The sequence below is a fragment of the Typha angustifolia genome, chromosome 10 (genome assembly GCF_048772165.1).
Source record: "Typha angustifolia cultivar Huaian chromosome 10, ASM4877216v1, whole genome shotgun sequence".
Classification (NCBI taxonomy): Eukaryota; Viridiplantae; Streptophyta; class Magnoliopsida; order Poales; family Typhaceae; genus Typha; species Typha angustifolia.
The window spans coordinates 10,500,383-10,524,944 of NC_133248.1; the positions used below are offsets into that span (position 1 = coordinate 10,500,383).

At 39.6% G+C, this 24,562-nt stretch overlaps 4 protein-coding genes and 1 long non-coding RNA gene across 5 annotated transcripts; 3 read left to right on the plus strand and 2 right to left on the minus strand.

The window, feature by feature from the left end:
- Positions 1-177: 177 nt before the first annotated feature.
- On the minus strand, positions 178-13,084 carry LOC140769220 (tRNAse Z TRZ4, mitochondrial-like). Its single transcript, XM_073109856.1, has 16 exons — positions 12,583-13,084; positions 11,665-11,754; positions 11,452-11,496; positions 11,106-11,160; positions 10,832-10,875; positions 10,189-10,698; positions 9,631-9,899; positions 8,948-9,095; positions 8,778-8,855; positions 7,163-7,671; positions 6,406-7,069; positions 5,516-5,803; positions 3,235-3,990; positions 2,673-2,828; positions 1,316-2,233; positions 178-682 (listed from the first exon to the last, which is right to left on the minus strand). Exons 1-16 carry the CDS (start codon positions 12,988-12,990, stop codon positions 641-643), a joined length of 4,980 nt encoding a protein of 1,659 aa, XP_072965957.1. The 5' UTR covers positions 12,991-13,084; the 3' UTR covers positions 178-640.
- A 1,317-nt stretch (positions 13,085-14,401) lies between these two features.
- On the plus strand, positions 14,402-15,640 carry LOC140769267 (protein JINGUBANG-like). The gene has a single exon (XM_073109929.1). The coding sequence runs from the start codon at positions 14,402-14,404 to the stop codon at positions 15,638-15,640; it is 1,239 nt and encodes a 412-aa protein (XP_072966030.1).
- Positions 15,641-16,513: 873 nt separating this feature from the next.
- Positions 16,514-20,407, plus strand: LOC140768936 (probable lactoylglutathione lyase, chloroplastic). Its single transcript, XM_073109420.1, has 9 exons — positions 16,514-16,783; positions 17,143-17,344; positions 17,426-17,550; positions 17,738-17,802; positions 18,317-18,529; positions 18,635-18,682; positions 19,217-19,324; positions 19,451-19,591; positions 20,117-20,407. The coding sequence occupies exons 1-9, from the start codon at positions 16,615-16,617 to the stop codon at positions 20,156-20,158; spliced, it is 1,113 nt and encodes a 370-aa protein (XP_072965521.1). The 5' UTR covers positions 16,514-16,614; the 3' UTR covers positions 20,159-20,407.
- Positions 20,408-20,427: 20 nt separating this feature from the next.
- On the minus strand, positions 20,428-23,340 carry LOC140768935 (VAN3-binding protein). The gene is made up of 7 exons (XM_073109419.1): positions 22,238-23,340; positions 22,076-22,165; positions 21,625-22,000; positions 21,052-21,204; positions 20,891-20,940; positions 20,749-20,806; positions 20,428-20,656 (listed from the first exon to the last, which is right to left on the minus strand). Exons 1-7 carry the CDS (start codon positions 22,496-22,498, stop codon positions 20,430-20,432), a joined length of 1,215 nt encoding a protein of 404 aa, XP_072965520.1. The 5' UTR covers positions 22,499-23,340; the 3' UTR covers positions 20,428-20,429.
- Positions 20,650-21,717, plus strand: LOC140768937 (uncharacterized). Its single transcript, XR_012105821.1, has 3 exons — positions 20,650-20,964; positions 21,074-21,218; positions 21,579-21,717. It is a non-coding gene; the product is annotated as an uncharacterized lncRNA (long non-coding RNA).
- Positions 23,341-24,562: the final 1,222 nt, after the last annotated feature.

The window sequence follows — 24,562 nt, forward strand, 5'->3', positions numbered from 1 at the left end:
TGATTCATTCTGATTCATTCTGATTCAATCTGATTCATTGAATCAGACATCCAATGAGCACCCGGGTAGATTGGACATAACTTGGCATACACATTTGATTAAAGATGGACAAGATACATATAGTATGATGCATATATATATATATATATATTCCAGAATTCAATATCTTGCGGCATATAAAACATCACTCATGTACACATCATGCCGTCAATTTATTTTCAAGTAAAAGCGTACTTTGGAAACATCCACGAATACAGCTTTTAGGTATCCAGTAATGTGCACTCGTCCATTTGTGGAGAGCTAATTAATCCAATTTATTCATACCAAGAAAGAAGTAATGCAATTAACGTATAACAAAGTAAACCTTAAAGAAAGACTTAGATAAGATAATGAAGCTGACCTTCCGTAAAGTGACATAATACAACATCCTAGCAATATGCCCTCTCTAAAACTTAAAATTTCCGCCTATATCTAGAACAATACAACATAAGGCTGGCAAAAGGTCGTGTGACTCATGCAGATTGAGGCATCGAAAGATCTACATTGTGAAGAATTTTGCTCGAATAATCTCTGTAAAGCATATCACCGTTTTAACCCATTTGCAAAGGCTGTTGGATTAGACCACCAATGGGAACAAGCTTCAAATTACTCTTTTTGAACCACGGACTGCTGCAAGGTGATCCTGCCACAAAGATACAAAGGAGGCATCATTACTAGGCAGTTCATCTATAGTCTTCACAAAACATCACTACCACCAATATTTCTCATACTTTAAATATGTCCATGTTGCAATGACGCTAATAATATATAAAATATAAAATCCACTAAACTAAAGCAGATGTCGTCCAAGTACACTTTGTCAGCAACTTAAAGTAATTTTAATCCTCTGTATTTTGTAATCAGAGCGGAAGACAAATAGGCGTACTGGTTCTCAAAGCTTGAGAAAGAGTCGGAGACTACTAAGTTGAACCTAAAAGGATGATCTATGACAACATAAATTCACCTGTCTAGCATCTAATCTAGCATGTGCTCAAGAATATTATGCATCATATCATGTAGTTCGACTTTGAGACAGTATTTGACTATTTTCCAACTGCACTTCAACAATCAGGATAATATACATGCATGTACGTGTATAGGCTCTACAGGACAATGCAACAATTATACAAGAAAAGTATGTTCATAATCTTCTTTGTGTGACTATTAACTAAAACCCAGTGGGTGTAAAGCTAATGAGCTTGTTGTTGTATGACATGCAAGATAGAGATAATAAGGAAGTCAAATTCAAAGCGATTATAGATAATAAGATTCATACCGATACAAAATCAAAAGCTTTAGTCTCCTCCTTTTTCATGTTGGTCATCATCGAACCATGCTTTTGGACTGGATTATGAGACAGTTGGAAAATATCCGGGAGGGCTGAAGGGTAACCATCCTTTGCAACTTCATGTCCAAATCCAGGGTTGAAATTTCCGAGGTTTTGATATAGCAACTGCTGTTGAGCAATGAGATTCCCCATTGAACCATAATTCAATGGCTGGGCAGCATAACCTTCATTGAGCATAATACTTGGAGGCATGTTGTACTGCATAGGAACCTCAGGAAAAAAAGAATTTGGACCAAAAATAATATTTGATGCTCCACTGTTTGGTACCTCGCTGGGTTGACTGTTTTGATCTGAGAATCCTGTGAGGATACCACCAGATTCTCCAACCATTCTGGGTTGGCCTTGAGCCATTCCAGTGAGAGTCAAATCAGCCAGCAACTGATTATGCCTTTTATCTGTTACTGTTTCTTGATATAGGTGCTCTGAGTTGCCACCAAAAATATCAAGTAATTCAGGATTACTAGTTGAAGGCATATCGTGCTTTACGTTTGATGACTTATCATCTAAAGTCAGGCCTGAGAAAAGGTCATTGGGCTCCTTGTCCTCCGCCACATGGAATGACACATCTGCAAATGGATCACTCCCATCTCTATTCCCTCCGGTGCTAAGCTCAGAAATAGGGTTACCACCTAAGAGATCATCAACTGAAGAGTTTTCTTCAGTTAGATTAGAAATGCTCTGATCATGATGCTTCTGACTGAAAATGTCACCTCCATTGTTATCTAGGTCGCCTGTATCAATTAAGTCAGGCATCTGAACAACAGGCTCTGACACAGCTTTTGCATGTGAATGCTCCATCACATTTCTTGTTTGGGCAGACTGCTCTCCATCCAAAAGATTTAAGACCTAATTAAAAGCACAAGAACTATATAATACTTGCCAGCAAAAAAGGGAAAAAACATTGCTTCAATAGTGGAAGCTAAATCATGAAGCAGGTTAGTAATTATATACAAGGCCCTTCTTCCTCAACCCATTTTGGCTTCTTCAGTTCCAAAGTGAAAAACGATGCAGAACAAGTTATAAGTTAGAACAAGCAATAACAGGCCAAAACAAGACCCATTATCAATTATCAGATTGGTTCTGACCAAAATCGATCCTTTTGTTTAAGATAAGTGGATAATATATCATGCTTATATAAGGCCTCACAAACTCAAACAAAAATGTAGGTGCATACGTTGGTAATAAGCCATCAGATCCAACCTAATAGAAGATATTTCGAGATAGCATATTTTCAGCAGTTACACATTTCAAATGGTAACTGGTATATTTAAGAGAGCAATGTTACCTTGGTAGCTTTATCCCTTAAAGAAACTTGGGGCAATTCAGAGCACTTAACCACGGATTCCCTGTTTTCACTAAAATAAGATGCTATACAAGAAAAACTTTCATCATCCTTTTTCCTCAGAATTGATTCCAACACACAGATGGCCTTCATCCGAACCTGAAAAAAATCAATTGACAAAGGAACAACTAGTAAAGTTGCACTTGTTCTTTCCATGAAAATTTCAGAGATACTGCCCCTAAGAATATATAATGAGCAGATGAAGATAATATGTAAACTCAGAATACAGCAAATTATAATATAATGCTAAAATTAAAAAAAGGTATTTCTGCTTCTCTGAAACATTTTGAGTTATCTTCCCATGAACATGTGTGCAGATACACATGCACACAATGAACGGAATGAGCATGAAAGATCTGCACACAATTGCACATTACCAACATATGATTTCAACAAAAAGGATGTCCGGAAATTGGAAGGAATGCAATGCTAAGACATTCACATATATACATATCATATTTAGTCAAATTAGAGAACAAGCAAATGGTAGATGAAGGCAGCTTACCTGCCATATAGGTGACTGAAGTTTAACCTCAAGGGCAGAACTCATAGCCAGAGGATCCAGCTTTGAGACCTCAGATAGGAACACTTGTAGAGCATCACGAGTTGGCTGCAGCCGGACACCCCCACAAGTGACAATGGTCTCCAAAAGCCTCTCCTCACGACTCTTAACCCCTGAATTACTTGACCTGCTATATTCAGTTGGTGCTGGTCCAGTTATACTCGTTCTTGAGTCTGCACCCCATGTACCAGAAGCTACATTCTTTGAGACACCAGAAGATACCCAAGTCTCACTATGGTTCCCATTTGCTTCATACTTATCATGTCTATTATTTTCAGTGGTTAGAGACCTTCGGAGAGTCGGGCTCTTGTAGGTACCATTATCATTTTTCATCATTGAATGTGCAGCAGCAAAATTGCTAAGCCCCTGCTTGATTGAGGCACTACCAAGACCGACAACTTCACTTATAAAAGACTTTTTATCTTCACTCAGCGTCTCAAAATTGGTATTACCAAATCCTTGGATACGCTTGTTCAGACCTTCAGCTGGGGCTGTCGGCTTACTGTCATCAGAAGAAAAAACAGTAGACACGGCCTCTTGAGCAGTTTCACGAACAGCCTTATTAAGGGAATCCCCTTTCAGGGGATCAGGCTGACCCTTGTAATGACAAAGCTGACGGATAGCAACAGAATGTCGTTGCATTTCTCTCCTGAACTCATTGCCAGATTTTCCCACCGCATACTTGATAAGCCGTAAAGCCTAGTAAAAGTCAAGATACCATAAAATGCAATCAATTAACCTTCTGGCTCAAAACAATTCAATCTCCTCATGCAGATTCATGGTTAAAATGGAAGTAACAAATCTAATCATTCATATAACTCCGAATAAACTGAATCAGATCATGAATCATTGCATGCACTACTTACAGAAGTTTCAACATTAAATCATTGCATGCACTATTAATGCAAACTTCCATTCTTCAACTTAAAACAATAAATATTGATATTTCGCGATCATATCTTCACAAACTAATAGAGCTTATATACCTTTTGCTTGACGATGGGGCTCTTATGATCAAGCCGCTTGAGGATAAAATCCGACACCTCCTTCACGATGCCCGCAGGGGAACTCCTCAAAAGCTCGCAGATCTCCTCCAACTTATACACGGGAGCAACCTTATCCTCGTCGGATGTCACCCCATCGACCATGCGAGATCTCCAGTACGCCTCCACAGCTCTCCTACTCGAATCCATCGTTCCAAAGGAGCACACGAAAGCCTAGATCATAGACCCCTACGATCGATTATAAATCCAATAGATCCAGGGATTTGGGAACGAATTGGGTGGGAGATTTGAAGGGAAGAGGAAGGAGACGGTGATACTAGTTGGGCGTAGAGAGAGAGGGTGGAGAGAGTAATACACGCGCGGAGACGCAAGAGCGCTACCAACCACGTGCCAATGCTCAATAGTGAGTACGGTACAGGGGAAAGTATCCACGTAGAGACTCATCTTTAACCGTTCATCTGATGAGCTCGATGACGTGTGGAAATTATTGGCCATTCGTTTCGTGTAAAGTTAGTTGGAACTTGCAAGTCGGAAATCTTCCACTATTCGTAGCCGACTTCAACAATAATAATGAACGTTACTACATTAGCTGGAAGTGGTTGAAGACGGAAACAAGAGGAGTAACTAGACTTGTTCCAGGAGTTTCTATTTCCCTCTTTGACCAGGATGTACTCGATAATTCCGACGGTTATCGGCAAAAGATTATGAATTCGAGTGAGCATAATTCGTGGTGTGCTAGGGGTTTGCTTTTAACTTATTTGATCTATTTATGGCTCATATATCAACTTTTATATACGCTAGCCCCTTTATCTAATTTATAATTAGCTTACAAACTCTCTATTAATTAAAAATAATAATAATAATTAATGATTATATACAAGAATCCCGTGGATTTTATTTATAGTCTTCAACCTTTGGTTAAACCAAAGTTTTTGCTACTGTATAAACTCAAGTTGGATGCGGAACTTTGTTCTGTCGGACATCGCATTGCAACAGCAGTTGACATGGAGGGTTCGATGTAACAACATTTAAGAGAAATTTTTTCTTTCCTCCTTTCCTTTTCTTCTCTCAAGATACAGTTTCCAACATATTTCCTCAAAAAAATGCTGCATTGCAGCAAAATGAATTGAAAATGTAAAGAAGAAAATAATTAGCAGCAGAATAGTGTTACCACTAAGGCACGCCATTACTGAATTCTAGTACATAACAGACTCCTGAGCATCATCGGATTCATCGGCCATCATTTCATTTCTGAAGAGAACTTTGAGGTAAGGTAGGACATTAGGAAGCACAGGCAAGTCTGCTAAGTTGACGCTCATCAAGTCAAATGCAATGCATGTCTTGTGCATGTCGGTCTCATCAAAAACTGGAATCTTCGGGTATCTCTGACTGAAGTGAGTAAGGATAATGCGATACGCACCAGCCGATGTACCCACTCCAATGGCTTCCTTTGTGGTGCTGTGATTCCTATTAATCGCCTCGTCCTTCATGCTATCCTCAAATGTTGCCTGCAGAAGGGCAGCAAATATGGTCAAGAAAGTTCTTATTAAAAGTGATAGCATGATGACGACAAACATTGGTACAGTGATGAGGTCTCGAGTCAACCAGAGATTACAGACATAAGCTAAAACACAGTGCCCACTTAACACAAGCTCAATGTGCTTGTACAGGTCCTGCTATGATCAGCTGTAGATTCTTTAGTAGAACAATTATAATTATGGTACAAAGGTGAAACCAACTATAAGTTTGCACAGGTTAGAAAGGGTCTCCTGAATTACTCGGGAGTTATGGCCTATGCAATTGGTGCCATGTTAGAATAGTCGAAGGTTAGAATTGCTACTGATGCTGACGACAGAGTTTGGAGGAGTAGAATTAGGGTTCAAGAATGTTGAGGATGAAGATGATATCTAAAGCTGATAATGATAATAGTATTGTTTTATCACATCTATGTTTGGCATGTCGACAAACCATAAGCAAACTAGCTAAAGTTGCCAGCAAAAGAGCAAATAATGATGACATGCAGAATGCAGCTGTATCTTCCTGTATCATGCTAAGAGAGGACATAAGATTCAGGAACCAAGAATAAAATTATCATGGAGGGGCCACGCACCTCATGAATAAGAACCGTGGCATCATTAGATGCATCAATAAGGGCCGGGCATGGCCGAGTGTCACCTGAATAAACGAGCTTCCAGCCAGGAATAGTTTTTCCACGACTATTCACTTTCTCTCTAGACTTTAAGGCAACACCAAATGCCTCTGGGCAGTGTAAAACAGGGACACTATGTAAAAATTCCAAACCTGCTTCAAATAGCACTTCTCTTAAACTAATTAAAGCCATGGAAGCTTCAACTGGAATCCCAGGTTTCTTCCTGTAACTCTCCATTCTACTGCCAGGAGCAAACAAAGTACTTTCCAGTTGATGAGATGTAACAGTTGCCAGTCCTGCACCTCTGTTACTCTCGTAATTTGAATCTGCAGAGTCACCTCTTCCTGAACCATGGTTACTGAGTAAAGACTCAACTGTAGTCTTCAGGGTGTGCCTGCAATCTAAGAACTGCATATCGAGATCTTCTAGTTCTGAATATGCTTTAAGAAACCTCTCGAGTGGTCTTGGCCCAATAACAAGTAAAGGTTTATGAGGTACACCTTTTAACAACTGGCATCTTAACGCAAGTATTCTAACTAGACCTGTGTGATGATCAGCATGAATGTGGGAAATCCAAATACATCTTAAGCTTGTGACAGCATTGTCAGCACCCTTTACACCAAACCTGAAATTGAAAACAAATAAATTTTCACCATAAAGAACCATGAGAAATAGTGGTGGAATGTGTTCAAGATATTTATTCAAAGTTGATACCAACCTCCTTTTAAGTTGTGCTAGAGTTCCTTCACCACAATCAAGGAGTAAACTGCCCCGAGCAAATAAATTAACAAACACAGAGCTGACATTTCGATATTTCGAAGGCTGAGATGAACCTGTTCCCAAAAGAATGACTTCCATATCTTCTCTTGTTATGTTCTCCAAGCAAGAAGGGATGTCAAGATTTTCCTCAAGCCCCTTTATCAAATGAGCAGCTAGATAAGGAGATCCATCTTCAGATACATCCAATCTTTTCTTTTGCATGTGTTCAATAGGAACTAAGGAACTTTCATTTATCCAAGGTTCTTCCACCATTATTATGTTGTCATCCTCTAGAGGCACCATAGAATTATTTTGCAGAGGACTTCCCCAGAACTGACTAATCTGCTTGGAAATATCTTTTATTTCTGGGATTTCTGAAAAAAGCTCCTCAACAATTTCCTTGTGACTAAGTGTGCCTGGGATGGCAGATTTATCCAGTCCCAGAAGAGAGTGCGGCCGCAAATTAAACTGAAGGACAAATGAGAAAAAGGAATTCCATTAATCAGCATATTAACAATACAATGTCCTGACCAGATTCTTGTGTTATCTGACAAGTGCTGGTACCCCAATAATGTCTAGCAACTGGCATTTTTTTCAGAGTATAGCTTTTTAGATGTGGATCCAATTCGGCCAGTTAAAGATCCTAAGTTGAAATAACATTTGAGAAGGAAGAGGACCAAACCTCCACAGAAGCCGGCTAGGAGTATCAAAAACATAATAAAGATTGGTGGACAAGAAAGGGCCATTAAAAGAGGATGGAAGAGGTTGGAAAGGCAAAATCTCTGGAGTTACTTGGAAGAGACAAGCCGAATCAGGTAAAAGCCCTTTCTTGCAATGTTTATGTTTTCCTAAATTTGTTGAAAAAGAGTTAATTGCTATTGCTATCAATTGTGGAGTAAATTTGGGGAGAAATAGAGAGGTAATGTTGGAAAATATTGGGATTCTGAAAGCTCTTGAGATGGAGAGAGCTGAAATATATATCGAGTCCCTAAGGAGAAAGGAAGACCCAAAAGGGGAGATAATTCATGAAATATGAAAGAAATGTTGGAACATTAGAGGCATGGGAATGCCTGAGAAAAGAAGAGTGAGTTCGCTGATTTGCAAGAAATTTGGACTTTATTTGTTTGCAAGAAACAAAGCAGGTTGAGGTCAGTGATAGGATTTTGATGGCTATGGGTGGTGGTAGAATGAAAGGCAGGTATGTTTTACCATCCTCTGGTTTTTCTGGAGGTTTGCTCATTGGTGTTAATGAGAACAATTTGGAGTAGGAAGATTGTACAGTTGGTATGCATTCAATTTCTGTGTACATCAACAGGTCTGTGGGGATAAGATGGGTGCTTGCAAATGTTTATGGGCCTCAATCATGGGATGAAAAACAGATTTTGTGGCAAATAGCTGGTTGTGTTGTGAATGTTTTGTGGTTGGGTTTGATGTGTTGTGATGAACAGATGTTGCAGTAGTTCTATGTTTGTAAATATCTGTCAATTGATGGAGATTGTGCTTTTTATGTTTCAATGAAACAGAGTGGCAACCTTTTTGTCAAAAAAAGAAGAGTGTTAGTACCCATATCACACCTTGAGAAGATTTTCTGCTGAAGTGCTTTTGAGAAGATTTTCTGCTGATGTGCTTTTGCAAAGGGTTAAAGAAGTACCCTGAGAAAAAAAATTCACCTTCAAAATGTGGACTAATGAAAATTGTTACAATCTTGACTTGAAAAGATGTCAGCAAATCATCAGAGATAAACCTCAGCATTTACACTTTTCTCCAAAGGTAAGTTATTAATCTGTTCAGCAGACTGCAAACCGGGGGCTGGAAATAGCTGAGGGCATACATAATTGAGCCGCGATGATATTCTTGCACTGGCCTTCAAGATCGGAATCTTTGTATTTTTTCTGCAAAAATGTGAAAAAGCGGTTACAAGAACCCAATGTAATATGGAACTACGCATGGTTAATAGCCTATTCAAATAAGAAAAGCATGACAACTATTGAAGTGCAATAAGACGATAAAAAATGACAATCACTCAACTTTATTTGGGAGGATAGATACAAACAGTGACATAGATAGGGCAAATTTCCAGCAGACTGATTCTCAAATACTTTTTTTATCTACATGATGCTTCTACTAAATAGAGAACTCTGGTCCAATTCTAGATCCTTTTATCAAAAAGGAGATCGAGACCTTTCAGAGACATTAGCGGATATTATAGCATACTCAGGGCCACTCCACAACCACATTATCACAACTTTCTTTCATAACATATAAGAAGAATCTCAGAACACTATGCAACATGAGCTGGCAAAATTAAAAGTTAAGCCTCTACTGCATTATCAGCTTAAAACAATCAACAAGAAAAGGAAGAGGCAAATGTGGCATTATCCTGAGGAATAAGAAAAACATACTACAGTAACATGAACCAAACCCCACATTTCATGTCCCGCCATGATGTGTTGTGCATTGCCAAATCTTCTCATCCAGTTCTGATACTCGATACTCTTTGTGACAGAAGATGGACCCAGGTGGATTATGCAATTTACTATTTTAACACCCTCTGTTGAATGTGTAGAAGAATTTGCATAGTAACAGCTGAGGGATTGCAGAGAAAGCAGTTCGTGCATATGAGACATTGTAGGGCAGTCCACCAGAAGTACAATGGGGCCAGGAGATGAAGGACCAAGAACATCACTTGGATTAACCTAAGTAAGAACCATGGCAAATTAAAAAAAAACATTACACATAATAGACATTAAGACATCTAAAATTTACTCATTGTATTTCCAAAAAAATCGTTGACTTAACTCAGACAAAAGTTAAAGGTGTAATATATACAACCAAAGAGATTCAGGAGATTGGTTGGCTACTAGCAACACAAGAATAATTTATGACATTATATACTGGAGCATTTAGCTATTCAATGCGGTCATGAAGAAATTAAAGTTTCACAATGAACCTTCAAAAAGTTAAAGAACTTTAAACTTGACTCACCATAATGTTGAGACGATCTGACAAGACAGAGTTTCCAAGTTGCAGTTCACGGTACTTTGGTCCAGGCTTCAGACCAAGAGATGCAGCTTTAACTGGGTCAAACTTTCCTTTTATCTCAGGTAATTCACAGGCATACACAACAGCAGTGTCACCAGGCTTTAGGTTAAATTCTGTTTCGCTGTGCAAACTTTCAGAGGATTGAGCTTTAGGGTATGCATACTGACTCGAATAGTTTTCTCCATCCAACAAATCTAAATTTGGAGCTTTTAAATTATTTATGAAACTTTTGGAGTATCCTGGCTTTACAAAGAAAGCTGATATACGAACCACTTCATCATCAACTAGAACAACGGGATCTATAGATTTGCCATTTCCAGAAGTTGGAGATGACCCTCTGCCATTATTCTGATTCAACCCAAAGCTGTGTGTGTGAAGCATGGCCTTTTTTGGGATAAAAGATCTCATTGCCTCAACTAAAAAGTCAATATCTGATGGACCCCATATATTGACCTAATCAGATATAAATAGAAGGAAACTACATTATTCAAAAAGAAAGAATATTAGCTTCATGTAACTGAATAAAGCAGTACTAATGAGGCAGCATATTTTGGGCAAGGGAAATAACAGCAGCTAAATTCCTCACCGACATCCCTTCCTCTCCTATTCCTGCCAGAGTAAGCACAAGGCCTACAGACCAACAAAAAAGAAAAGAAGGAACAATGAGTTAGTTATGCATTCTTACTAGTATGCAAATGCAAAAGACGACCACATCTCAAAAATAAAAGGAAAACATTTAACATTTTACTTCAAAAGTAGAACGGAAAATTTACGTTTGACTTCGAAAGGAAGACAAAAGAATTAGCTAAGAAATAATTTTTCCAAAAGTAAGATCAACTATCAAACAATACAATAGCTACCTGGAAGTCCACCTGCAGTTTCTGAGCATACGCGAGTCAAAAATATGTGGTCAATCTGGATTGAGCAATGAGAAACTTGATAAAAAATTACTGTTAATTAATGATGAACAACTATATAACAAAGATAAATAGTTGCTGTATCCTCTAACTATAAGGCAAAGATGGCAATAAATTACATGCTACCACTCCAACAGAATAAGCAACTTTCTCCTTGATGAATCACAAAGAAGATGAAAAGGCAGAGGAAAGAGAAAAGGAAGAAACAAGGGAGACCCAAGAGGAGAAATGAAAAAAGCCAAACAAAAAGGGAACAAAAGAAAACACAAGTTTCCCAACAATTTTACACCTTTGATAGCTTTATCTTATGCTCCGTGCAGAACCTCTGCAACCCCTGCGGACAATAACTTCTGTCAAAAGATGGATTTTGAATAAATTAAATTCTACTGTAAGATTCTTATTAGTCGGTATTAAAGATCAAAGATGCAAAAGTTGGTAAAGATAAATTTCTTGAGGTAAGCTGCTTGAGAAAATCCATTGGATGCCTTGTACTGAGCCATACCTCGCCAGCATTAAATATAAATCTCTGTTTATCAAAGAAGAGCAAAATAGAAGGCGAAGTATCTTGTGTGTCCATCCCAGTTCCCAGTATCTATGGAGAAAAAAAGGAAAGAAGCAAGTAGTCAAAACCTGATTCACACAAAGTTGGTTATGGAATGGATAACTATATTACTTAAGGAAAAACCAAAATATTTAGAAAATACTAACACAATTCTCTATGAATTCAAGAAAGAAATCATGAAGGAATATCTGATTACCTGATAAGATTCAGACATTTTAAAACAGAAGAAGAAGAAGAAGAAGAAGAAGAAGATAGAAAAATTAAGAGCATATATAAGTTATTACATCATCTTGCAAGCCTTTCCCAACTATATGCTTATGATAGTCTTCTTCAAAATGGTATGAACTCTGAACACCATAAAAGAAGAGAAGATACAATATTTACAGTTTTCAAGCAAACCCACCATATTCTACATATCTCTGGGTTCCCTCATATTTCTGTTCCAAAGTACGGTAAAACAAAGTAAAATTTCATCGTTAAAAAGGTAATCACCCAAATGTACCAAAAGATTAAGAAGTTCAAATTCTTGGGGAAACGAATATAGGTTCAATGACATTATACGTATAACAGCAGGAAGAATAACGATATCAAATTGCCACCAACAAATTGATCTAACATTTTTTACTTTTACCAAAGAAGGGAGAAGGAAATGAGTAACGGAAAAACTTCGCAGACCAAAGGCAACCAAGATCACAAGTTTAATACACAAGCAAATTCACCATCCCCCCTACCGCAGAGTGGTACTCTGTCCTCAAATTCGAATCTAACTCATACCCACATCCTAAAAATCTCTGGAAAAGAGCCTCTTATGATAATAAAATTATTTTAAAAAAAACTAACTTGATTCCAATCCCATACCTGAAGGTAGCATATAGTATTGACGGGATTCAACTTCCGGGTCTTGAGCTGGAGAGCCTTCCCCTTCCCGCTCCGATCTCTCCCCTCCGCCCTCCTCTTATTAAACGACAAATCTTCTCCTTCTTCCATATCCACCATTCTCCCCCTCTCTTTATCCCTCTCTCCTCCCTCCCTTAGAGTGCTGTTGCCTCTCCTCTGCGGCGAAACGCCACCGCCACCGCCGCGGCCTCTTCTTCGGTGCCTACCGGCGTAGGATAGCGCGGTGATTGGGGCGAAGTATGTCTTTCGGGGCAGTGATGGCTTGGAGAAGAGGGAGTGGGAGAAGGGGGAGAGGAGGAAGGGTTTCTTGGAGAGGAAGAGCGACGACGAGGAGGGGAGGAGAAGTCTCAAGTTGGAGACTTTGGACATCTGGGTCAATTTTATTGGGGGTTTAAGGGGTGGGTTTTAAGGAGTTGGAGTAAGGCTGTGTAAAGGCTCTTCCTCGGAGTTGGAGACAAGATAGGCATGTGAGAAGAGGAGGAGGACTTATATTGGACCCATATTAGGAGATGATTGGGCTCAACCTGTACCAACCACAAAAGTTATTCTATGGCCTTATGCATCATAAATTAAGAAATAGGCCCAATTCTCGACCTACTGAGAGTTGATTGCAATCTTTCAGGCATTTCGTCAAACAATTAGTCTTCTCGATCTGTTCTGTTTCTTTCTCCTCCTATTTTGTTACGGCATGAACCAAATCGTTCAAATTATTTTGGTTCCAGTCTTACCTTATACCTTCAGTGGTAGAATAAGAACATACCAGTTCTTATATACGTAAACACCTTCAGAGAAATCCTGGGGCACTTGGCCTTCAGAAACTGGGACAGTTAACGCTTCACCCATTTCATCAATTGAGCCATTATTTTCCCAGCTATAATCGTCCGTTAAAGTTACATATATTTATGACTGATCTTTATCAAAAGAAGAGAAGTATTTTGCAGAAGTGAAGACTGCAGCAGTAGGTGACATTGTCAGTACCTGATCTTTCTTTCACTGGTTGATCAACAAATTTAAACGATGACATCTGCAATAACATGTGCCATGTTTTTGGATGTCATCTTTATCGAGTCCGCGACTTGCAATAACAGGCTTGCAGCTCGTTTGTGAAACGCCGCCGGAAATATTCAAACAAATTATCATGTACTATCGCCAGCATAAATCGTCCTTGATAAGTTTATCGCCAGCATAAACACATATCCTTTTCCTTTCTTGCTTATCTTCATCCATATTTTAGATGAAAAGCATTAGTATGTACCATGCTAAGTTTATTCTAGTATATTTACTAGCATTCATTTGCATACTTTATTCAGCTTAACTCATCACCTACATTTCGGAGGGAAAAGCTCCCGTTTCTTTCATATCAGAATAACTCCTTGCTTAGAAATTGTATTTGACTGTAACTATTTCTCATCATTTTATCAAACTTGAAGATTTGTTATAAAAAAAAGAGAGTTATATATAAGTTAGTTGAATGATATGGGCAATGGCACGTACATGCATGAGAACTAAACTGAGTGCATTATTGTGCACTCGAGTAGGTAGATCCACATTAGATCCGCCGTACTTGTCTACAAACACCTATACATTCCGATCGATCTCTACGCATTCAAGTTCATTTATTTCCCTAACAGGAAGAACCAACAAACGACTTAAAAGATCCCCTGCTCTGTCTCTGTCATTATTTCACTCCCTTCTTCTCTGCTCTCTAAGATTTTAACTCATAATATATAATCATCACCCACTTCACCACTACTAGCTAGTTCTCTGCACTAATTCCACAATGGAGCTAAAGAGCCGCAAGAGCTTCTCTGACTACTTACAAGAAGGGCAGACCTCTCCTTGGAGTTCTCTCTCCCCTCTCCACCTCTCACCATCACCTCCGTCGACTCCAACCATCCTCTACCACTGCCTCGCCTCCCTCCGCCGCCTTGGCGGCAATGTGAATTCCATCGCCGTCTCCCGGGGTCTAGTCTTCACCGCGTCGGCCGATAGCGGCCGCGTCCGCATCTGGAGCACGCCAGGGTTCGTCGATCGAGGACATGTCCGCACCGGCGGCGGTCAGGTCACGACGATCTTTGTACACGGCTCGACGCTCATCACGGCCCACAACGACCACCGCGTCCGGGTCTGGACGATCTCCGCCGCCTCTGGCCGGGTCTATTCCAAGAAAGCCGCCACGATTCCTCCCAATAACCATTCCCTCCTCTCCTTTCTACGGAAGAAATGTCCCTCCCAACACGGTGATACGATTACTACTATTGCATACTACCACGCCGAGAACCTCCTCTACACCGGCTCGTTTGATCGCGCGGTCAAAGCCTGGGACCTATCAAAGGCCACCTGCGTTGATTCCTTCGTCGCCCACGACGAGACAGTCAGCGCGATGTTGGTCAACCCCGACGACGGCTGCCTCTTTACCTCATCATCCGACGGCTCCATCAAGGTGTGGAGAAGGGCCCACGTGGAAAACGGGCTAACCGTGCACGCTTTGATATCCGTGCTGCGGTATCACGCCTCGCCGGTGAACGCTCTAGCGTTGACCCGCTCGCCCAACTCGTGCTTCCTCTACTCGGGGTCTTCGAACGGGAACGTCAACGTGTACGAGAAGGAGGCGGCGACGGGGGGGTTTAAAGTTACCGGGGTGCTAAGAGGTCATAGGCTCGCGGTGCGGTGCGTCGCGGCGGAGGGGAAGGGGAAAGTGGTGGTGAGTGGATCCGAGGACGCCACGATAAGGGTGTGGAAGAGGGAGGAGGAGGAAGGTGTTCACACGTGTTTGGCTGTTATGGAGGGGCACAGGGGGGCGGTGAGTTGCATGGCGGTGAGCGTAGAGGCTGAGGAGGAGGGAGTTGGGTTGTTGGTTTATAGTGGGAGTTTGGATGGGATGGTTAAGGTTTGGAGGTTAAAAGTAATGGTGGAGAAGGAAGAAGAGGACGAGGACGAGGAAGGAGAGGTGGCGTTTGAGATGAGTCCAGTGTTGCCTCCTTTATGGATGGAGAAGATGAGGAGGAGCGTGAGTTAATTGCCAAGTGCAGTTCCTGAAACTCGGTCTGTAGAAGATCCGCATTCCACTATGCCAAAACTGAGGACTCCCACCTTATTAGCCATAATTAATGGAAGGAGTTGTCAATTTATGTGATAAGAAGCAATTTTCTTGATGTTTTTTTTTTAAAAAAAAGATTGCTTTAATCACGTGCTGACGTAAACAAGTTACATTAACCTTGGCTTAGATTTGAGATTCAAACAGTAGCGGACTGGTTGTCCTATCCACTTAGTTTATAATTTTTTTTAAGAGAGGTTTTAAGTGTTGGTGGATCCCATCTGTGTCTTTTCAGATGCACCTCATCCGTCCGATGAACATAAGCACGTTATATTAGGTTACGTAAGCACTAGCATTAGAGTGGTTACGTGTTGTCTGATGCATGAGGTGGCATGGTTTGCCGGAAAAGCTCCTAAAGATTAGAACGGACACGTGTTGGCTGTTGCGAGCGACCGATGAGATGGTAAGCGGAGCATTCTATTGGATACGAATGGATCCGCTCTCCCTCAGCTCTAATCCACCAGAGAGATTTTTATTTTTATTTTTTAACGTAATTGTCACTAAAAACTATTAAAATATCATAATTTAAGTTATAATCTTCAAAATATTATAATTATTACGAAGATTATTGTGCTCTTTTAAAAGATATTCTAGTTAAATTTAACTAATCATAATTAACATACAATTTAAATATAAAGAAGTGATAATTATGATATATTGTACCGAAAAGTTATATTAAAAAAAATCGACTAGACTAACTCGCAAGTGAATAGTTGCGGGTCGGGTCGGGTTAAAAACACTAGTGGTTACATGACACACCAGAGCAGAGGGAGAAGAAGATAATATACTCCAGACTCCACAGTCCAGAGAGAAGGGATTCGAATCGAGCGAGAGTGAGAGAAAGAGAGAAAGAGAGAAAGAGATTAAAAAACCCGAGAATAAATTTGCGGCGTGTTATGGTGAGAATTCTTCCCATGGCGGCTTCCTCCTCTCTCCACCTCGCCTCTCTCTGCCCTCTCTCGCGCACTTCTTCCTCCTCCACCGCCGCCGTCGTCGTCCGATCCGTATCCAACTTCCGGTTGGGCGTTTCCTCCGCCGGCTCCCGCGGAGTCCATCTTGGCACCGGTGAGCTCTGACGAATCTACAGAATTGCCCCATGAATCTGATTGCTCTGTAATCGCCTAATTACTCCACTTGAATCGTGGATTCTGTATGCGTTAACCGTGGCGAATTCTTCGATCGGGAAGATGGAATTTCTTTTTTCTCTCTTTGTTGGATCATCTATTATTTTTTCTAATGGATAGTTATTCGATTAATAAACTAACTTATACCTTGCTTGAGAGCGTGCAAATTGCAACCTTTTCTTACCGATTAGGGCCTACTATGTTATCATAACTAGCATAGTGAATTAATAAAAGTCTCCTTGTAATAACTTTTCAAACACTGATTTTTTATTTTCTTTTCTTCTGGTGATACTCGTCCAGATTCAACTCCGCGGCAATTGTTTGGAATAAAAGCTTCTATGTTGGTTAAGAAAATAAGTGGGATAGAGGCCAGTGCCTCTGGAAATATGGCACAAGCAAGCACTGCCGTCGGTGAAGAAGAATCTTTAGAGTGGGTGAAAAAGGATAACAGAAGGCTACTTCATGTTGTTTACCGTGTTGGCGACTTGGACAAGACAATAAAGTAAGCTACATTATAATGTGTATATCTTGGATTTATCAGCGCATGGCTTCCGCTAAGCAAATTTTGATGTGAGCATTGCAGATTCTACACTGAGTGCTTAGGAATGAAATTGTTAAGGAAGCGTGACATTCCTGAGGAGAAATACACCAACGCGTTTCTTGGATATGGGCCTGAAGATTCTCATTTTGTTGTCGAGCTCACTTACAGTAAGTTACCTGTGTCGTGCATACTCTATCATCAGTAGTACTCTGTATTTTCTCTTATGCTATAGATATTAGATGTACCTTTGGATGGGAGTACTTCGTTCTATAAATTTTGGTTCATTTTGATAATGCACAACCATGTTGTGGTGGACTATCTAACTGAGAATTTTCATCGTACATCTTTTGGCAGATTATGGCATTGACAAATATGATATTGGAACTGCTTTTGGTCACTTCGGTATTGCTGTTGAGGATGTAAGATCTCTATATCTTGTAGATGGACATGTATCATTGTACTGCCTTTCTTGTGTTCCAGGGGCCAATGAATGTGCATCTGCATGTCTTTATTCATATAGATCCACCTAAGTTTTTCTTATTAATCTTATAATGTCCTCCTTACTCCATACACTCTATTATCCCAAATACATTCATAAGCAAAAAATCATCAGTATACGCAATTATCATTCAGTTTTAAAATGTACATCTGCATCACACCTATGATTCCAGCAGGCTCTAGAACATGCAAAAGCTGGCTGGATGAAAGTCTTTAATAGATCATTAATAATTTATAGCATAAAAAATTATATTTTCCAACTATAAGGCTGTTTGGATAACCCTTAAAACAGTAGGCAAATGATTGGTTTGTAAAGCATATTAAATTACTATATGAAATCAAAGAAGCATGTTCATGTATAATGTTTTCTGGAAAATACGATTTTCACTTGTGCCTGCAATGTTATTGCAAGTTTAATTTTCTTCTTCCTAATAGGTTGCTAAGACGGTAGAGCTTGTAAAAGCTAAGGGAGGCAAGGTGACTAGGGAACCTGGCCCTGTAAAAGGTGGCAAAACTGTAATTGCTTTTGTTGAAGATCCAGATGGTTATAAATTTGAGCTTTTGGAGAGGGGTCCTACACCAGAGCCCTTATGTCAAGTAATGCTTCGAGTAGGGGATCTTGATCGTTCCATAGGTTTCTATGAGAAGGTGAGTCGTAAATGAAATTTTTTGGTTTGCTTGCAGTATTTTTGTTTGTAGTAGTTACTGTTTCATCTTGCTGAATTCTAACTGTATTTTCATGTTTAAATTAAGGCATATGGTATGGAGTTGTTACGTAAGCGAGACAACCCTGAATACAAGGTAGTTTTTCTTTTCCTTATGATCATCTGAACACATCTTGCTCAATTTCTTTGCTTAGAATTTATGTATGTGTGTCTATACATATGTATAGTCGCCTCACCCATGTAAACATAGCATTGTAGTTGACCTCTTTCCTTAATGTCTTTCTTCTTTGCAAGTCCTTTCAAGTCTAATAAAATCATGTAATTAATCAAACTATTGTTTGTTTAATCCTATTACTGTTTAGCATTAGTCAGAAGGCAAATTTTACAATTATAAGTTGGAGTCATAAATTAGATTTTTAGCCTGTCTTCAGTCTAATTAATCGTAGGCTGTAGATCATTTGCTCTTTGACTGTTTCATTAATTACTCGTCAGCTTTGACACCTAGATACATCAATTGGTCAGATGCACATTTCGATGTTGCTTTAGTAACTTACTAATGTAAATCTCATCATCTAGTAGTCATCTTTTAAGCCAATAAATCTTGTTTGGGATCCTTTTAAATTGTTTGTTTTTCAGTTTGCATTAATATGGTAGAATTCTTTATTGTCAGTATACCATAGCAATGATGGGATATGGTCCTGAAGATAAGAGTGCTGTTCTGGAGTTGACCTATAATTATGGGGTTAAAGAGTACAACAAAGGAAATGCCTATGCACAGGTAGTGTTTCACTTTCAGTTATGAGCATTGAGCAACAACTTTTGTTTCTCAACTCTTTTATGTAAAGCAATATATACCTTTCATCTGATTCCATCCTGTTAGCATTGAAATGCTGTGTTCTGTCAGATTGCTATAGGCACTGATGATGTTTACAAAACTGCTGAGGCTATAAAACTACATGGAGGACAGGTCACTCGTGAACCTGGCCCTTTACCTGGCATCAACACCAAGATCACTGCCTGCTTGGATCCAGATGGCTGGAAAACAGTACGTTCGCACGATCTAATAATTTCAGATTCTGATTTTCCTGCTGATCTAGTTAGCTCCTTTTGGAGAGAGCTCAGCCTTATTTTTGTTTTCCTAATGGCTAATGAAAATGAGCAAGCACTGCTGGTAATTTGTTTGGATCTTATGCACAACTATAACCAGTCAAGCTGGTGAAATCTAGGAATGTAGTAACATGATGATTGCTTTTTGTTGGTTATTTTTACACAAACATATTTCAAATGGTCTTGTATTTAGATGCATCTTTCTCCAGGACTGTAGTATGTTAAAAGAAGTTCAATAACCATACAGGTCTATTTGATAACCAGCTTTATGCTGTAAAAATTTCTTGCACCTCTGACTCTGTATCCTAGATAGAAACATTATTGAATGCTTTCAATTTTGCCAATAGGATATTTTTGAAGTGCAATGTTTTGTACTATTTTCTTGACTGGGGTTAATTTGCTGAGATATATATATATATATAGTGCTTGCTGAATTTTTTTTATTTTCTTTCTTTCTGTGCAGGTGTTCGTTGACAATATCGATTTTGTCAAGGAACTGGAATAACCATCCCTGGATGCTATGCTTCTACTGCAGAGCCTACGTGTTCATGGATATCTGATGTCACAGCCCTGAATGCAACCTTTGTCACTCTATCTTTGTAAAAGCAACCATTGCATACCTGGGTCTGTAGATAAGTCATTCTGCCTACCACTTCAATGGTAGTAATTAGCAGAAATGTCATCTATATGGAGGTGTAGATTTGAGAGACAAGCTGTTCAGTTTATTTAAGCTAATATTATTTGCAATTTTCCACCCTCAACTGAGTTTTATTGTTTTAAGTGCTGCTTTTATACATCGGCATGGCAATATTCATGTTGGCACGGCGGTTCAGCATCTGTCTTATCCCTTCAATCCATATCTGTTGGTCGCATTTGTTTCTGCACTCAAATTCGATCAGTCTTTCTGGTGTTTTGATCCCAAAGTAAGCTCTCTGAATTGTTCCATCTTCAAGTTCTCTGCCAGGCCATGCTGAAATCTCTGAGCAGACATCAATAATGACACCTGAAATACAAGATTACTTGCTTTTATCTATGGGATGATCTGCATGCTAAATCAATGGATACAACAGTGTAATTTTGTCCAATGAGTTTTACCCTTTTTCTTCTTAATGAAGGTTCCAGCCATGTGTGTACTTTTCATCTTAGCAACCACCTGCAGTTCGTTAAAGTTACAGTTGGTGTGCTTAATAATGTTCGCTATAGGAAGGTGGCAAATGTTCAGGTTTTTCTTTCATACCTGCAAACTGGAGTTTATATAGACTGAGACTTGTTTCCAGTGAAGAATGCCTGCCATAAAAACTACTCCTTCAGGTATGAGAATTTTAAGGCATAATCACTATTATCAGCTATTGTCTGTTCACAGTTAGAATTTATGTAGGCATGCAGCTTTTCATATACCTTTTCTTGTGCGTTTAAGCAGCTCTCCTCCTCTGGATACAAAAATTAAGGGTGATGAGCATCTCTCTGCTTCCTTACTCTCTCCTGTCAATGTTGCCCCTTGAAGTAATTCCTTGCAAAGTCTTGCCCTCAGTGTTGCTGCCCCACGCAAAGCTGCATTTGTATAGGTCTCTAAATAAATTTTTCTTTGGCATTACTAGGTAACTGTTTCAATTGATTACTCAAAGGGAAAAGAAAAGGTTGTCTATCTTTTATTTCATCAGGCGACATAATATGGTACTTGTGTTTTTGTATGCCCTTCATATAAACTACTGCTTCCAGTTATGAACAGAAATATTTAAACACGCTCAAATTTATTGGTTTACGCGGTGCTCATCAAACAGAGCTGAAGTTGTTCAAATCTTTTTTTTTCTTTTTTTTGTTGTTAATTTCTTGGAGTTTCTATTCATTATTTATGCAGTATATGTGCTGATTTTTTGATACCCTATTGGCCATTCTTATCTAGATTTTATATTTGGCATGAACAGAGTCAACAAACTGAGGGACGAAGTGAAAGCTCGAAGATTCTATTACCAGTAGCAGCTCCAGCAGTCAGTGCCATAACATCTCCGCTTGTCTGCGCGTTAACAGCAGACTGGATGACCGTCAAGATCTGCTCCTGTCCGGCCCCCATCATCTGCGCCGTCTCCATGCAGTGCGACGCCACCAGTGCCGCCGCGGACGCCACAGCGGCCGCCATCTTCGAACCACCGCTGCTACTCTTCGATCCATCGGTCGAGAAGACGGTGCCAGCTACGACGGCAGCCACCGCAGCAGCCACCCCAGCCACCGACGTCGCGGCATAGAGTTGCGCATTGCGCGCTCGAGCCTCTGCTCTCTTCTTCTCCTTCTGCTCCTTGAGCCATCCCCCCATGCCTTTCCCTCCTCTCGCTCCTCCCACCCGCAGAAGCTGGACAGATAAACAATTCATCAAACTCCTTGGCTTGCATGAGTTTAACTAACTAAACTAACTAATAACTACCACCTTCATGTCTATATTGTCTCTAGGAGAGATTGGTGGGCTGACTCCAATTGCTTCAGTTATCACCGGTATCTCAAGAGCTATCCTTGATCTCTGGAACAACAACATACAAAGATAGATGTCAAAAGATTTGGTTATGATTGCAACGCTTCGAAGACGTCATACAGAATCATTTGAGACTTCTACTGCTCCTGCTGTCGATTGATTGTTATGTTTGTTCTCGAATACAGTAAGAGCTTTTGAGATCTCCATGGCTGATAGGCTCCATGACCTCGCAAGGAACTCCATGGTCTCTGTAGGAGTCTCAGGTGGCTGCAGTGATGCAGGAAGCCAGCTTGTGGTGGACTCTTCTTGGATGTTCTCCAGTCTTTGGGATGAGCTCTTGAGATGGTGCTGATGGCGGAACGAGCATTTCTCCATTGCCATAGAAAGCTTACTCGAATAATTACGGAACAGTATTGAGGCACTGCATAGAGACTTAGATAATTGAAAAGGGTGCTTTTAGTGCAGTCTTTGGAAGCAAATAGATCATTGAAAGGCTTCTTTATATAGAGAGAAGAATAGGAGGGGGAGTTTGATGTCAGTATTATTTATTTGCTCGTGTAGTTAGTGGGAGTTAAAGTCTGTCAACTGTTACTTCTCTTCCATCGTCTAATCCGATAAAGAGCTCGATCCCGGTTCATGGAACGGCGATTTAATGATGATGTGCTCTAGTGGAAGGTCCCCCCTACACTTGCATCATCCAAATAGTTTCTGCGACATAACCTGGGATTTTAACGCATTTCGTGTAAGCATAAGCCTTGGATTCTATATATTTTTTTTTAAACTAAAATTTAATTCTGTATGCTCTAATCAGGTTTTAGTCTCTCAAGTGGAGTAGAGTTTAGAATGTAAAGGGTCAAAGAGACCCATGTCTGGGGACTTGTAATGGATAGAAGATTATTTTTCTCAAAAGAAAAGGTGAGGTGAAGGATTATTGCAGGAGATATGGGCCATTGTTACGAATAAGTTGGATATCATTTGGGGGTATTTGGCATAATTATGTACTAGTACCCACTATTAAGCCATGATTAGTATTACATGGTGCTCCTTTTCTCAAGTACCCCACGTACGGTGTCTGTATTGCCGCATAATGAGTAGTTTGCACTCATTCGTCGTACATAGAAAGATGGAAGAGGGCAGTCCAACGGAAGAAATAGTTTAGTACCAACGAGCAGTCTTCTCGAGTCTCCGTGCAAAGCTCACTCCCCCATAATACCAATTAAAGAGTGGAGCGATTATAATATAACAAACTTTGTTAACTGTGATGCAGGAAACGGACATGCTTTGCCCCCCCCCCCCCTCCTTTCATCATTCCTTGTGTGTCAAATCGTGTAGCTTAGTCTTTTCTTTTTTGGTGGGCCTCGGCAAGCATACTGAACTACTTAATCACGCCTCTGTAACCTTTTCTTTTTATATATTAATTATCGTGGCATTACGATACGTTTACCATGAGACTTGACTTGCAGTATGGAAGGGTTTAGTAGGATGTATAGGATCTCAGATCCCAAATCCGATAACACCTAAGAGGCAAACTTGGCTATCATCCCTTTCCTTTTCTTTTTAATTTTCTTTCGTTTTTTTGGTGAGATTTAATTAATTTTTTATGTCGTGATGGTTTCCATATAAATCAGCTGACTTTTTTTATCATCAATTGATTCATCCAAGCGACCCAATCAAAGGTAGACCACGATGACGACGCACCTGAAGGTGCAAACCACAAGGTCTTGCCAAACAAACAAGGACTAGTATCAAGTTAGTTGGTCTGACCGATTCAATACAATAAGCAAGGTATATGGCCTTAACATCCCAAAGTCAATCGACCGATCTTTCCCAGTCCGACCATAGCAAAGTAACCAGAGTCGCTTACCCAGTGTCCTCTAATTTGCAAGACAACTTAGGCAGCTAACTGCATTATTTTTAGCACTTTAATTACTTCTACATTTCAAAAAAATAAAAATAAAAAATCGACCTTGCTTTAAGTTTATTCTTGTTATTTCAGAAAATACATATAATTGCAAGATTTTTTTTTTTTTTTTGAGAGAGAAAGATAGAGAGTTTGTACAACAGCAACATTATTTCAGCAAGTAAAACACAGAAAAACGATAGTACATGTACTCTTTATTGTCCCTGAAAGACGATTTTCAAACCGATCAAGACAATTCAACTAAAATTCAATTATTCATAAAATAACTAGACGTAGAAAAAGCTTTCTCGTTGTAATCGTGTTGTTCAGATTAACCCATCTGATTATGGAATAAGTATAAATTTAATTCAATATAATGAGATTTATACTAGCGTAGTAATCACACAATTGCTTATCTTAACATTAAATTACTTATACCTGCTCTCTTCTTTCCTCTCCTATCAAATACTTCATATTTACTAAAAAAAATTAATTATTATTTTACCCTAAAAAAACCATAAGTCGTTTTAGTTATTCTCTCTCCT